Source organism: Hippocampus zosterae, chromosome 3, assembly GCF_025434085.1.
Source record: "Hippocampus zosterae strain Florida chromosome 3, ASM2543408v3, whole genome shotgun sequence".
Taxonomy (NCBI): Eukaryota; Metazoa; Chordata; class Actinopteri; order Syngnathiformes; family Syngnathidae; genus Hippocampus; species Hippocampus zosterae.
In genome coordinates, this window is record NC_067453.1 from 11,720,370 (window position 1) to 11,734,127 (window position 13,758).

Genomic DNA, 13,758 nt, shown 5'->3' on the forward strand with positions numbered 1-13,758 from the left:
TCCTCAGTGTTCCTCTGTCTCTGTCCTAGAGATGACAACTTCTCGGACACGCTGAGCCAGAAGGCTGACAGTGAGGCTAGCAGCGGCCATGCCGCGGAGGATAAATGCTCAGGGAAAGACATCAGTTCACCCACTGACAGCAGGATCTCTGAGGCCTTCATCACCAGGTTGGTATATGAATGTGCGCCAGGAATACTGAACGCCGTTTCATCAAGAGAAAGAGTCAAACTAGGGGTGGGACTTTAACGCTTTCATTGTGATTAGTTAATTACTATTACATTCATGTATTAAAACATTCACAGCATTCATAGTTTGTATTTCAAACGCATGGTGTGGTGCAAATTGTGTAAAAAAAAAAAAAGTTTTTGCGTCCCATCGAAGCACTTCAACCGACCGGTTCAATAGATATGAAGAATAAGTCGATAAGACACGCCCCTTTGAACTGCATGCATGACCCTCAGCAGGGGCAAAGTGTCAGCACATTTCATGTGTGTGGACGTGCCGAAAACCAAAATAATCTGCATGCTGTGTGAAGTTTTTGGTGACTTTTTTGTAAATGTTCTATCATAAAATCCTATGCAGTAACTTGAGCAAAAACACGGTAGCAACAGATATGATGTGAGGTCATATCAATATGGCGCCTTCTCCGTTGCTCTGTGTTTCACGATGAGTGGCCACAAATCTATCTATATATATATATATATATATTGCGCGTCGTCCCGCACGCGGTCTGTCCTTCCGTCTGTCCCTTTTCAAAACGTACCTACTTCACCGCGCCGCCACTGCGCCGCTCAGGCAATGGATCACTACGATCGCGCGGGCATCTTAGCGAAAAAATGTTGTCTACCCACAAGCATTGCAATGAAATTGTTAGTTATTTAGTAGAACTAAACATCTCTTTATTTTCGCGATAAGCAATGAAGATGAACAAAAAGTTGAACCAAGCAACAACACATTTGTGGGCCGAAGGCCCACCTTACCAGCCTTCCGCAGGAACTAGCTGATGAGCCGCCCGGAGGGCGGCGAACCAGATAGTGTTTTTATATATCAATTGGAAAAAAATTAACATTCGTCATATTGGGATGAAAAGTAAACATTATTCACAACGTCTAAGTATGGGTAACTGTTAATGTGGCAAATTTTTGCAATTTCATTGACATTTTAGATGATTCTGAAAAAAATGCAGGATATACTGGAGAAAGTACAGTAGAACATGTATTTATTGGCAAATATTAAACGTTTATATTTGATCAAAAATATAGATGTACTTTAAATATATATATATATATATATATATATATATATATATATATATATATATATATATATATATATATATATATATATATAGATAGATACAGTCATAGATTGTATATAAGGAGAAATAATTTCAAAACCTTTTCCACATTGTGACCTACGTCCTGTAAAACTCAATTAGGGAAGAAAAAAACTTACTTACTTCCTTATTGCTGGATTTAGTGACCTTGAAACGTGTCACACACACACTCTCTCTGTCTCTCCCTTTTTCTGACACACACACACACATCTTTGCACTTGCACAGAGAGACATGACCACCTGTGCTTTTTAAAAAATGCACAGCTGCACTACCTCTGTTCCACGTTTATCGGTGATTCCTCTTTGAAATTGAGCATTTTCACCAGTGCAAGTGTGTGAATGTGTGTTTGTCATATCATCCTTAATACTGGCTCCTCTTCCTCGCAACAGCAGCACTGATTATCTCGCAGATGATCTTCACCTTGCTCACTCTCTGCTCTGCATATCCTCACATGTTGATTTATGATTGATTTAATTTTCACAAAGGTACTCACCTGTCCCTGTCTTAGAAAAAGCATGTACTGTATTCTGGGTTTTGTTTTGTTTTTTTGTTTTTGTTTTCTAACCTGAACAACGCAGATGACTTGTTTTTTTTAATCGACAATACATGCAGACTGCGCCCCTTGCAGGCGATTATGAGTTGCTGCAGTTGTTCCTTTCCAAGCACCAATTTTCCACAGAGCGATATTTATTTATTGATTGATTGATTGATTGATTGTGGCTCACACTAAAGCTCTTATCGGTTTGACTGTCCTCTAAAATATTTCTACAGTGATAGAGTTGTAATTCCTTGCCTCACTGTTCTGAGTTTCGGGGTTTTGAGTCACAGTGATTTTCTTTGCATTTCTCCTCCAGCAGGCACAGAAAACGATCAGACCCACCGTCCCGCCACCCCCCTGCACGCCCCAACGACAGCCACTGCATGATGCACTCCTCCCAGCAAGGTCATCCTAGACACGGAGGCACGCCCGAGATGGGCTCCCCAGTCCTAGGACACATCAGTCCACGCGACATGCTACGGAGCCGTAACCATTTGCCGGCGGACAGCCCCGAGCGTCTGCGCCGCACCGGCCATGGCAGTCTGACCAACATCAGCCGGCACGAGTCCCTGAAGAAGATGGAAAGCCCGCCCATTCGTCGCTCCACCTCATCGGGCCAGTACACGGGCTTTAGCGAGGCTCACCTCCACCACCACCATCACCACCACCACCACGGCGGCAAGCCCCTGGACCCGGAGACCATCGCTCAGGTCAGCGCGGGAAGAGCGGCGAGCCCACCGCAGTTCTCTGCACCGTCAAAGCCCTGCCCCGCACTGTAAAAACCTAGTCAGTCCCTGTCTTCTGCTATCGCGTCTGTGCTGAGTACACGCAAGAGACCAGCTTGACAGGCACCACCAGCACACTACAATGTCTGCACTATTAAAGTCACAAAAAAAGTCCTACTGTATGTTAGAAAATCACTTTCAAACATTTTCAAGTTATTATCACTCCAATTTTTTGTATTAGTATTGGTAGTAGTAGTAGTAGCCGAATTACAAATGTTGTAGTGATTTCAACTATATGATCCAGTGCATCGCATTTAATGGCACGTAGGTCAAGTGTGTGACATTTCTTGACGTTTGCTCCCCATGTCTGCATTGGCTTTATCAGGGTATTTCCTCCCACGTTTCAAAAGCATGCGTGTTTAGTTAGCTGAACACTCTAAATTGTCCTAATTGATGGCTAATTATTTTGCGGCTCCCCAAGTTACAGCTTTAGGATCCTAGTAAAATAGAACACACTGCATTCGGCCATTTTTCCCCTTGCGTTTTGTGTCACTTCCCTGTTCAGGACCCCCTGTGATTAATACTGAAAACAAAAAGCTCACAGCTAGTGCTTGGCAGTGCATACTCCCACCTCCATATCTTCTCTTCACTGCATACTTTTCATGACCAAGTCTTGTGGGAGAATACCAATGCCAGGTTATTTAGTTGTTTGTGTGTGTAATTTGCAATGCCTCCTTGCTTGTTGATTTCTGCATTCTCTCATGTTTTGTGTTGATGGCTGTTTGAAATTTCTCCCTATCCAGTTTCTTCCCTTGCGTAGTTATCACCAATATAGTGCCCGCAATGTATTTCACAATACATTTAAATAGTGAACAAGATATAACCAGACAATCAATATATCCCATGATGCGGTGTGCGTGTAAAGAAATTAGTTGTGGTGTGCAGACACCTAATTGGAAGTAGAGCAATGGATATTTTGTAAAATACCTGTGGTTGAAAACAATTTAAAGGTATTATAATTTATTTAGTTCAGTATTTGTTACGCAAGGTCTACAAGCTGACACAGATCCAGTCACGTCGTAATTAAGCGATAGCATTTTGCGCCTGAGTAGTATTTCGGTGATGCCTGCACTACAGTATCGAGTCCTCTGCATGCGGTACAAATGACAATCCATATAGTGATTCGGTAGTTGGAAATGAGTGAATGATGTCGAACACAATATCACCATCAGCTGACGAATGAGATTTTCGATATTCATTTTGTATTAAGTCAATGTTATGTTTGTTGGTCAAGCGCCATCACTTTTAAATGAGGAACGGAGGAATAAAATGAACGGAAAAATATTTGTGGAGACCTACCATTGTACTGATATGTGTAGCCGCTTCACATAACACCTTAGTTCATAACAACTGGTTCTGATGGGGAAGCCAAAAGCTCGTCAAAGTGATATTGAGGCAACTATTTCAAATTTTCCTCAGCCTTCTTTCCTGCCTCCCTCATAGACATTCTCTTTGTCTTCCGCAGGACATCGAAGAAACCATGAACACTGCTCTGAACGAGCTGCGGGAATTGGAGCGCCAGAGCTCAGTCAAGCACGCCCCCGACGTGGTACTGGACACGCTGGAGCAGAGGCAAGCCGTGAGCGGGGGCGGGGGTCCCACGCCGGACAGCTCCAGGGAGTCCCTGGGCCACCCCATCCACGGCGTCATGCTGAGGTCCACCGCCAACACGGAGCCGCCATTCCGCCGCAGCGCCGGCTCAACCAGCGACAGCATGAGCACCTTCAAACCCGCCGTGATGCCTCGCATGGGCGTGCAGCTTAAGCCGCCCGCTTTGAGACCCAAACCGATGGTACTTCCAAAGTCCAGTCAGGTATCGCAGCCTCCTCCGACGTTGCCTCAGGATCCTCTGGACAAATCCTGCACCATGTAACATTTGGGATGCAAAAGAACCAGCGACTTCCACAACAGATACTTTAGGTTCCCCAACACCGGCCTTTCAGAGTGTAAAGTATAGTCACAGCCTTGAAGTTTGAAAAAATAGAGTTGTAATTAAAGGTCTTAGCGCAGTGTGTTAAGAATGAACTTGAACAACAAATCACAAAAGCTTCCCATAGTCCCACATAAAGTGTGCACTAGTTAGGTTAGCGGTTGTAAGGTGGATACACCATGGTGCATGTAACGTTTTTCAGTCAGGCTCGAAACCAGGCGGGCGCAATGTTGTCTTTTTACCTAGCCCTAGTTGCCATTGTGACGCTGGTGTGATGAGGACTGAAGTGCTGCTTGACCTGATTGACTTTGCGGTTCTCTGTTCAGAAATGAATCGGTGATGTGCAGTGCAACAGACGTCATCTGGTGTGTGGTTTTGCTTTTGGACAATTCGAGAAAACCATTGCATCTCCATATGTTTTGCATAGATGCCATCTAAAGTAAGCATTACTCCTAGAAAGCGGGTGAACAGTTGGATGTGCATTCTAATGTTTAGAGGAGGTCAAATCCAGTTCACTAATCTAGGCTATTGTGGATTCTAGCTTCATCCTGAAATGTCTCCCGTTCATCGATTATTGCTAGTAGTGTATATGAAATGCCAATGTGATGTGGAATGCAAATTTGTATCTTAGTTGGCATTCATATCTGAAGACAAATTGAAGCATGGCAGTGGACGTTCAGAAGGACACACGATATGTACACACAGGAGTGCCATGTGGGCCATTTCTCCTTGTCAAGATCATAAACACTTCCTGTGTGAGAGCAGGAGATGGAGGTCTTGCGTGTCAGCGTGTGCGATTGTCATGTATGTTTAAATCTCAGTCGGGATTTGGGGGAATCTTGAAATGGTAGCCAGCATTGTAACATTACAAACCTTTCAAGAGTGAATCTCCAGGCCTAAGCTGTCAGTGGCTCGGCAGACATTGTGTGTACATTCATGAAAAGTTAAATAGTTTTACTAACTCTTGATATTTTTGTTTCAGAGTAGAGCTGACATAGATTAGAGCGCAAACAAAATAGTGTAAGCAAACATCCCTGTGGACAAGTGTGCTTTCGTCATACTGTAATGACATAATATGTACTTGTGAAAGTGCCTTCAAAGATGTGTACATTCGTTCATGTATGCATTCACTCGTTGTCTGCTCCGAAGACACATGACTATGTGTAATGTTGCAATCCTCAAGAGTTAAATGACAACTTTTAGAATTGAGCAGCTCACCCACTGCGCATGGATGTATGTAATTGTAGATAAGGCATGTACTGTATGTAACAAAATCCTTGAGGGCTTATAAACCGGAAAGGATTTCTTTCTAATAAATGAAATGGTTTGTCCAGTCTGAGGTCGTTTTTATGCACCATGCAGTTTATGCCTGAGGTATTTATTTTTTATTATTATTTATTTTATTAAAAAAAATTTTTTTTTCCATTTTATATTTACTTTGCACTATACAGTACACTGTATACGCTTCTTTTCAAACAGTGTTAACAGGGGAGAAGCGTGCAACATTTATTATATATAGCTGAATGTGTATTTGTACTATTCTGCAGGATGACTTTATCACATTTTATTGCAAGAAATTCCAGTCATTAACATACAAAGGAACGGTGATGTGCCACAGAAAATAATTCCGCCTTCAGTTTTTGTCCGTAAAAGGCTCACTGATGTAATTTGAATCCATCATGTCACGATAACGATGATTCGTCATATATTTAGTAGGGATGTGAATCTCAGCACTGAGGATGATTCGATACACATCTCGATGCACTACCAGCGATGCGATACTTAAACGATACATGGAATTTTTCTGGTGACACGATGCGATACGTCTCACCGTCTTCGACGCGATACACATTTAGTTCAAATCAATGCGATCCGATACGATACAGTGCAATTTGTTGTGATATTGTGCAATTAAACATGATGCAAATACACAAAAAGTTTTTAAAATGATGAAATTCAGTAGGGTATTGCAAAAAGTAGACAACTTTATTCCTTATAAACAGTAGAACGTGTAAAACTAAGCCCTTTCACAATTGGGTTTTGTGCAAAGAAAATGTAAAAAATTTGCCACCTGAGACTCACAGCTGTTGCTGTAGTGTAAAAACAAACATACTACTCACTGAGTGTCTTATATGAAATATCCATCTCCATAGGACAGAAAAAAATACAATTGAAACAATGTGCCAGTCACAGCCTGAAAGCTGCTGTGTGTATTGTAGCGTACACAGACCACTCTCACTGAGTCCATCCATCCATCCATCATCTACCGCTTATCCGGGGGCCGGGTCGCGGGGGCAACAGCTTTAGCAGGGAAGCCCAGACTTCCCTCTCCCTAGCTACTTCTTCCAGCTCTCCCCGGGGGATCCCAAGACGTTCCCAAGCCAGCTGGGTGACATAGTCTCTCCAGCGTGTCCTGGGTCTTCCTCGGGGTCTCCTCCCGGTGGGACATGCCCGGAACACCTCACCAGGGAGGCGCTCAGGAGGCATCCGAATCAGATGCCCAAGCCACCTCATCTGGCTCCTCTCGATGTGGAGGAGAAGCGGCTCGACTCTGAGCCCCTCCCGGATGACCGAGCTTCTCACCTTATCTCTAAGGGAGAGCCCGGACACCCTGCGGAGAAAACTCATTTCGGCCGCTTGTATCCGGGATCTCGTTCTTTCGGTCACGACCCATAACTCTCACTGAGTGTCAAAATGAAACGTCCAAAAGAGTCATCCATATATAGTTTTTCCTTGCGCGGTCACGGGTCTGATCCTGACCTGATTTGCCAAGAGTTTCTACGGTGTCCAACGAGGAACTGGACGGGAAGGCGGGAAACTTGTCGGTGATGTGGTGCCATCGTTTTAAGTGGTCTGCATATTTGTGGTGCTGCCGTTGTATGGCTTCGTAGTGCGACTTTCTTTGCAAATTACGGAGCTTTAATCAATCTTTCCGTCTTTCTTTTCGAAGCCGTAAGTATTTCCAAACAGAAAATCTGAATGTTGCGGAAGCATTAAATACAGTACAGTAGTTTCCTCGCTGCTGCTTGCGCGAACTTCCATAGTGTTTCGCTAGTTGTGTACTGGACTGTATGTGACGCACGGCCACCGTCCGTATTCAACGCAAAACAATGATGGTGCATTCAATGCGCCTAGGAAAGGGCAGATAGGTGACGTTTAACATGAATAAAACGGCGCTTGAATCGGATTTTACCGATACCACCAATGCATCGTGATGAATCTCGATTTCACCCGTCAATCGCGTCGTACCCAGTGAATGAGCCGATGCACTCGCATCGCGCACGTGCGCAACGATGTATCGATTACTATCGATTAAATTCCACACCCTTAATATTTCGCTGTAAATTCAATATTATCTGTATACTGTATATTGGCTGGCAACCAGTTCAGGGTGTGCCCTGCCAACTGCCTGAAGACGGCTGGAATAGGTTCCAGCAGACCCTTGTGAGGATAAAGTGGATCGTAAAATGGATGGATGGATAGTTGACTTGTAAAAAATAATAACAAATTTATATTTTCATGAATCTGAATTGTTTAAATGAATTTATTTCAACTCAGTAAATGCTCAACTAAACTGTAGTTGAAGTTGATGAATGCGGGAGCTTCTTATGTAAATCTAAGCTTTGCCATGTTGTTTTATGTATGGCAGCGTCACTGGATTTGGACATTCCCCGTTAGCAGCTCCAGCATCTGCACTGTTGACAGAAGAGTCTCTGTTTTGGCTCCAGAATTTAGATTTGGAGGTCATCTGGGCAGATCAGAAGAGATGATCAGTTACAAAACAAAATGACACAGTGGTTGACCTCAGCAATTCTAACCTTCCTCTGCCAAGTGTGGACACTCTGCTGCAGCATCTTGTGCTTGTCCTTGACTTGCAGATACTGAGCGACGTCAGGTGCCTGGTAAGTGGACATCTGGCGGCGCAGCTGCTTATTCTGGGCCTCAGCCTTCGAACGCTCCTGAGATGGTGGGCAGAGCGGAGATAAGGAAATGCCACAATGTCAAAAAGATTGCAGTCTGAGAGTTTTGTCTCACAATCCAAAATGGCTTACCAGAAGAGGTGAAAACACTTTATTTTGCATACCAGGCCAATATGGAATGGAATTTTACTAGTCTACTTTACTAGTCTAGTACGAGTCTAATTCTTTTCTCCCAGTTTATAGGAAGGTCCAGTGTTTGCTCACGAAGCAGCACATCTTACTTGTGAACTGGAAAATGTATTTGCACTGCTCTGATTTATTTGCAAATTTACCTCAAATATTTCATATCATCACACATTTTTTATATTTTATTCAGGTTGTTGTCCTGCTGCAGAACCCATGAGCATTTGAGCTCAAATTAATGACCAAAATATAGATCTGCAAAATGTAATGTTGGCAGTAAGTCATCTAGATACAGGTCCTGGATGAGCATAGCAACCCCAGAACATTACATGCTCACCCCCATATTTGATCCATTTTTTTTTCTCCACAAGAAACGGGCTGCATGCCTTTTGCAGTTCTTTGTGACCTTCTGGATGAGTAACCATTGCACTCTTGGGAGTAATTTTGGTTTTCCCAGTTTTTGTCGTTTGTGTCTGTGGCTCTCCGGAGTTTGAAAGACTGGGAAGTGCTTTGTAGCCAGACTGACATACATTTTAATCAATTTGTTTCTTGGTCGTTCTGCACTTTCTTTTGATTGTGGCAGAATGTGTTTCTTTTTTTAGATCTTGTGGCCTGCTTCACTTTGTCTGACAGATTTCCTGATTCAACAAATCTGCCAGTAATCAGGCATGGTGGGTGTGGTCAGTGGAATGTCAATTAAACTTGACATTCCACAGCACGCTGAAAAGACTGTTGTCCAACCTCTTCAGCGTGGAATATGTCTTCCTCTATTTTCTCCAACTTCTCCTTCATCCTCATGATATCGCTGCTCAGCTGTGCACACTCTTGCGTCACATGCTGAAGCTTCTCCTGTCCATGAGAACACACACAACCCTCCCATTTACCAAACGGCAATTGAAAACGGTGGCATAAACTAACTTGGTCTGACAAACATGTGAGCTACCTTGTGGGAGTTCAGGGAGCGCTGTGCTTGTAAACGTTTGACTTGGAGTTCTTCGAGGTCGATGGTTGGCTCACTGTCTTCCAAGAAAATGTCCTGGATGTAAAAGCCATTTGAAGAATCTCGTGAAGTTTAAAATGAAACATAAATAGACTGACCGGCCATGATTATCCCATTGAGGAAGTGCATTTGTGAATACATTGAAATGAGATTTATTTTTAGGGTAATGATGTACTTTAAGTTTTGAAAACACTGCACCATCCAATTCAGAATCGCTTCTTTGTCGCTGCACCACAAAGTGTCGCAAAACTGAAAAAGCACAACCCATTCAAGACAGAAAAAACATTCACCAACAGGGGGATACAGAACAGGAATTCACAAGGTTGTCTTTTATAGCGCCCCATTTTCGAAGATAAAAAGAAACACATAAGGAATGGGGAACGGAAAAATACCAACCCTACACTAAGCTCGTGTAAGGGGAGTACAGTGGCCACCCTCATGTCTAAGGATGTCCCTTTACATTTCCTGTGCTCACCTCGAGTCCTGCTTTTCTCAGCTCTCTTTTCTCCTGCAGCTGCAGATGGAGCCTCTTCTCCCGTGCCTTCAGGCCTTGAATCTTCAGTTTCAACTTGTCACACTGAGTGCTCTGCTTGATGTCGTCCAGTACACAAAAGGCAACAGGTGGTGAGTGAGGGGATGGATGGCAAACAGTATTGCAGAAAGAGAGAGAAGAAAACTCCTCCTCGCTATCACGACGGTATGCATCATAACACTGCACTAGCTCTGCCATGAAGGTTCTATTTTCATTGCCATTTAGTAGTCATAGTACCGATAGTTTGCAAGACAGCATGAATGGGATGAGGGACAACACATAAACTTCTCAGCATGCAAGCATATTTTTGGATTGTGTCGTGATGTTCTGAGAGGCACACATAAACACTCACCATATTGATATATTATAGTAATGAAGTACATGACCCAAAAAAAAAAATGCATGTAGTTTTGATGAAAAATTCTAATGCTATATATTATAAGAACAATGTTTTATTTGGGACATACATGTACAGAACCACAGTTTGAATACATTTCATAATGCAATGGATGATCTTATTTAACTTCCATCCATTTGCCGATCCGCTTATCTTCACAAGGGTCGCGGAGGGTGCTGGAGCCTATCCCAGCTGTCTTCAGTTAGTAGGCGGGGGACACCCTGAACCGGTTGCCAGCCAATCACAGGGCACACAGAGACAAACACACCTCCATGCTCCCACTCACACCTAGGGACAATTTAGAGCAGGGGTGCCCAAACTTTTTGGACCGAAGATCTACTTTTCGTTCAACTAACCTCCCGGGATCTAGCCTTACCGGCACGCGCGCGCACGCGCACACACACGCGCACATGAACGTCATGATGAGAAACAGCCTGAAACTGAGGCATGCGATGCACTTTTGCAGCCTGTTTACTATCGTAGCTCTCTCGTACAGTTTTAAAGTGCTTCCCTGGGCCCTCCGAGATTCCTATTCTTTGCCCGTGCCCTCGGTGAATTTTACACGATGCAAACTCTGAATGAGAATAATGACGATAAAAGATAGAGCGCAACAGCTCTGATTACAAGCTGCAATTGCAGACTGCAGAGCGCAAACAACTTCCGGTGACGTACTCACGCGCCACCGTAAATTCAAGATTTACCCGCTTTATTTCATTTTTTTATTTTATTTTTTTGTGAAAATGAGACTGATAGGATGATTAGGGTGCAGCGTACATTAACACAAAAAATATATATTACTCACATGTACAAAAACACACAAATGGTTGTTTTGGTTTTTTTTTTTGTTCTCCTCGGATCTACTTGGGACCTGTCTCAGATCTACCGGTACATCAGCATCTACCTAATGGGCACCCCTGATTTAGAGTGTGCAATCAGCCTGCCATGCACGTTTTTGGAATGTGGGAGGAAACCTGAGTACCCGGAGAAAACCCACGCAGGCACGGGGAGAACATGCAAACTCCACACAGGAAGGCCGGAGCTGGAATTGAACCTCTGCACTGTGACGTTGACGCGCTAACCACTGGACCACCGGGCAGCCTTAATTAACTTCCATTATTGTTAGGAATACATAAGCTGCTGGTCTCATGAACAACACCATCACTTCTAATAAACCCCCGGTACGTCTTTGAAGTCTCAATTGCAAACAATTCATTTCTTGACACTCACATTCTGGCAATATGCAATGGCAGAAATCAAATTCTACTCTGATTTGCACACAATAATAATATTTATCACAATACATTCATAGTTCATGTACATCATGTACATGTTTCAGTTTCAAATACAATTTGCACAAGTCAGTAAGATAGACCTCAGTTTGCCGTGAGCCCAAACACGATAAGCGAAGTAGACAGTGGAACATTTGTCAAAACAAAGGACTCTTTTCTCAGATAAATTCCCATCACATTGGCCTGGTATTCTCTCTGCAGTTAAGTAAATAAAACCCCACTTGTAAGTAAGAGAGATCAATTTACCTTACTCCTGATGTAGTAGAGTACCTTCTCTGGCTCATTAATTTCTGACATCTTCATTGGTTTGAGGAATCTGTGTTCAAAATCGTTCTTGTCTTTGCTAATGTCTGCTCGCTGTAGCTCAATTTCTTTGAAGGAGGCCTGAAAGGAAGCCACAGGGGTGTAAATTGAAGTGTTCACCTGACTTTTATTTTTATTTTAGTTTCCGACACTAACTTTATAGGTGGCCAGAATTCTTTCAGACCGCTGCTTGTCTTTCTGCTGGTTTCTTATCATCTCTGCTACTTCCCTTTGTGCAACATACATTTTTTGTATCAAGGTCAGCTGCCAAAGACCATCGTGCAAGTTGGCCTCAGATGTCTGCCTCCGACATTGACCCTGACAAGACAGCACATACACACATGAATATAAATGTGATGTAGTGGCATCATGAGGAAATGTAATGAGAACTAAAACAAGAGCTGTAGCACAAACTTTAGTATTTACGATGACAACAATTACGGATGGCCGAGTGCCAATACAAGTTACAGTACCGGGCCAATAAAGGCTTGAATTAAAGGTGTTGAGGAATTGCAAGGGCTGATACGAGTCGCCAATATCAGCCACTGGCACCCTCTGGTTGTCCAATGCCTCACAATTAGTCTGCATCTTTTCTTTTGTTCAGTGTTTGTGATGAGTTGTATGTGTAATCTTGCCAAGCTTTCCTTCCATTTCAGTCACAAAACTCTGGCCTTCCTTTGAGGTTTTTCCTGCCTGCACTCATGGCTGCTCATCCCGTCCAACACTCCCCACCTTTCCAAACACCTGACAGGCTGAATGATAAGATAAGATAACCTTTATTTGTACCACACAAATGTTTGCTATGATATTATTTGATATGATATACATAGATTGATATCAATGGATTGTGTGGTTGTACGCACTGTTTTGTATGCAGAGTGTAGGTAAGGTAATAAGCTTACCCTATCCTCCACTTGGCTACCAGCTACCCCCAGGTCTGCATGGTGGGTCAATTGATCCTGTTGATCCAGGCGGTTGACGATAAAACTTTCAAACACCTCATTCTCTGCCAAGAGTGCTGCGTTGGATATTCTAGTGGATATTCAATTCAATGAAAAACATCCAAAAGAATAACTTAACTCCTTGCAGAGCTGACAAAGGTATACTGCAGTACCAACCCCCTGTGTTTTTTCCCCAAATCACACCACATAAGGTAAACAAACTTAATATCATTTTTTAAACACGAAAACAGTTACAAGCCACTTATAATGTAAGGTGGTTAGCATGAAAACAGTTGATACGATTTCGATACGGTAGCTGATGTCAGTTAGCATTAGCTGTTTGTATCGCTAAAGTGTAAGGCAGGAGAGTTGACAGTTTTCTAATACGAAGTGATTCAATCGAGTGCTATTTTACTGTAGCTGTTGGATACGTGAAGAGACGTCCTGTTCTCGCTGTTGTGGGCTGTTTTCCATTGGGGCTCGATCTTCGTCCATGGTTGCTAAGGCACAGAACAGCGGTTGCTATAGCTCGTGTTGCCGGAAGCACAGTACAGTTTGTTTATTTTATTTAACCTTTATTTATGAACGCATTGAAGAAAAATG

At 43.1% G+C, this 13,758-nt stretch overlaps 2 protein-coding genes across 7 annotated transcripts in view; one reads left to right on the forward strand and one right to left on the reverse strand.

The window, feature by feature from the left end:
* The window catches only part of srgap1a (SLIT-ROBO Rho GTPase activating protein 1a), a 59,727-nt gene extending 54,418 nt beyond the window's left edge, over nt 1-5,309 (forward strand). For 2 of the 4 annotated variants that reach the window (XM_052061629.1, XM_052061631.1), the window contains exons 20-22: nt 30-167; nt 2,195-2,585; nt 4,126-5,309. In XM_052061629.1, the coding sequence (XP_051917589.1) occupies nt 30-167; nt 2,195-2,585; nt 4,126-4,533 (937 nt within the window). In that variant the 3' untranslated portion in view covers nt 4,534-5,309. Of the gene's footprint in view, nt 1-29; nt 168-2,191; nt 2,586-4,125 lie in introns of all 4 variants that reach the window. The other 2 variants (XM_052061628.1, XM_052061630.1) reach the window with 1 other exon arrangement.
* A 2,807-nt stretch (nt 5,310-8,116) lies between these two features.
* On the reverse strand, nt 8,117-13,719 carry ccdc113 (coiled-coil domain containing 113). Of its 3 annotated transcripts, XM_052061773.1 has the most exons (9): nt 13,571-13,719; nt 13,117-13,246; nt 12,371-12,532; nt 12,158-12,295; nt 10,169-10,282; nt 9,637-9,729; nt 9,435-9,542; nt 8,409-8,549; nt 8,117-8,338 (listed from the first exon to the last, which is right to left on the reverse strand). In XM_052061773.1, exons 1-9 carry the CDS (start codon nt 13,648-13,650, stop codon nt 8,207-8,209), a joined length of 1,098 nt encoding a protein of 365 aa, XP_051917733.1. In that variant the 5' UTR covers nt 13,651-13,719; the 3' UTR covers nt 8,117-8,206. The 3 variants fall into 3 exon arrangements, with proteins under 3 accessions (XP_051917733.1, XP_051917732.1, XP_051917731.1); XM_052061772.1 differs by lacking the exons at nt 13,117-13,246; nt 13,571-13,719 and having other exon boundaries at nt 10,169-10,279; nt 12,371-12,873; XM_052061771.1 differs by lacking the exons at nt 13,117-13,246; nt 13,571-13,719 and having other exon boundaries at nt 12,371-12,873.
* Between the last annotated feature and the right edge of the window lie 39 nt (nt 13,720-13,758).

What these genes read in the sequence shown, in the direction of transcription:
- ccdc113 (XM_052061771.1), bottom strand. Translation starts at nt 12,802, where the DNA reads ATGCAGACTAATTGTGAGGCATTGGACAACCAGAGGGTGCCAGTGGCT. An exon ending in TCTACTACATCAGGAGTAAG is followed by an intron (nt 10,283 to 12,157) that starts GTAAATTGATCT and finishes GACGACATCAAG; the next exon opens with CAGAGCACTCAGTGTGACAA. An exon ending in GCTCCCTGAACTCCCACAAG is followed by an intron (nt 9,543 to 9,636) that starts GTAGCTCACATG and finishes TCTCATGGACAG; the next exon opens with GAGAAGCTTCAGCATGTGAC.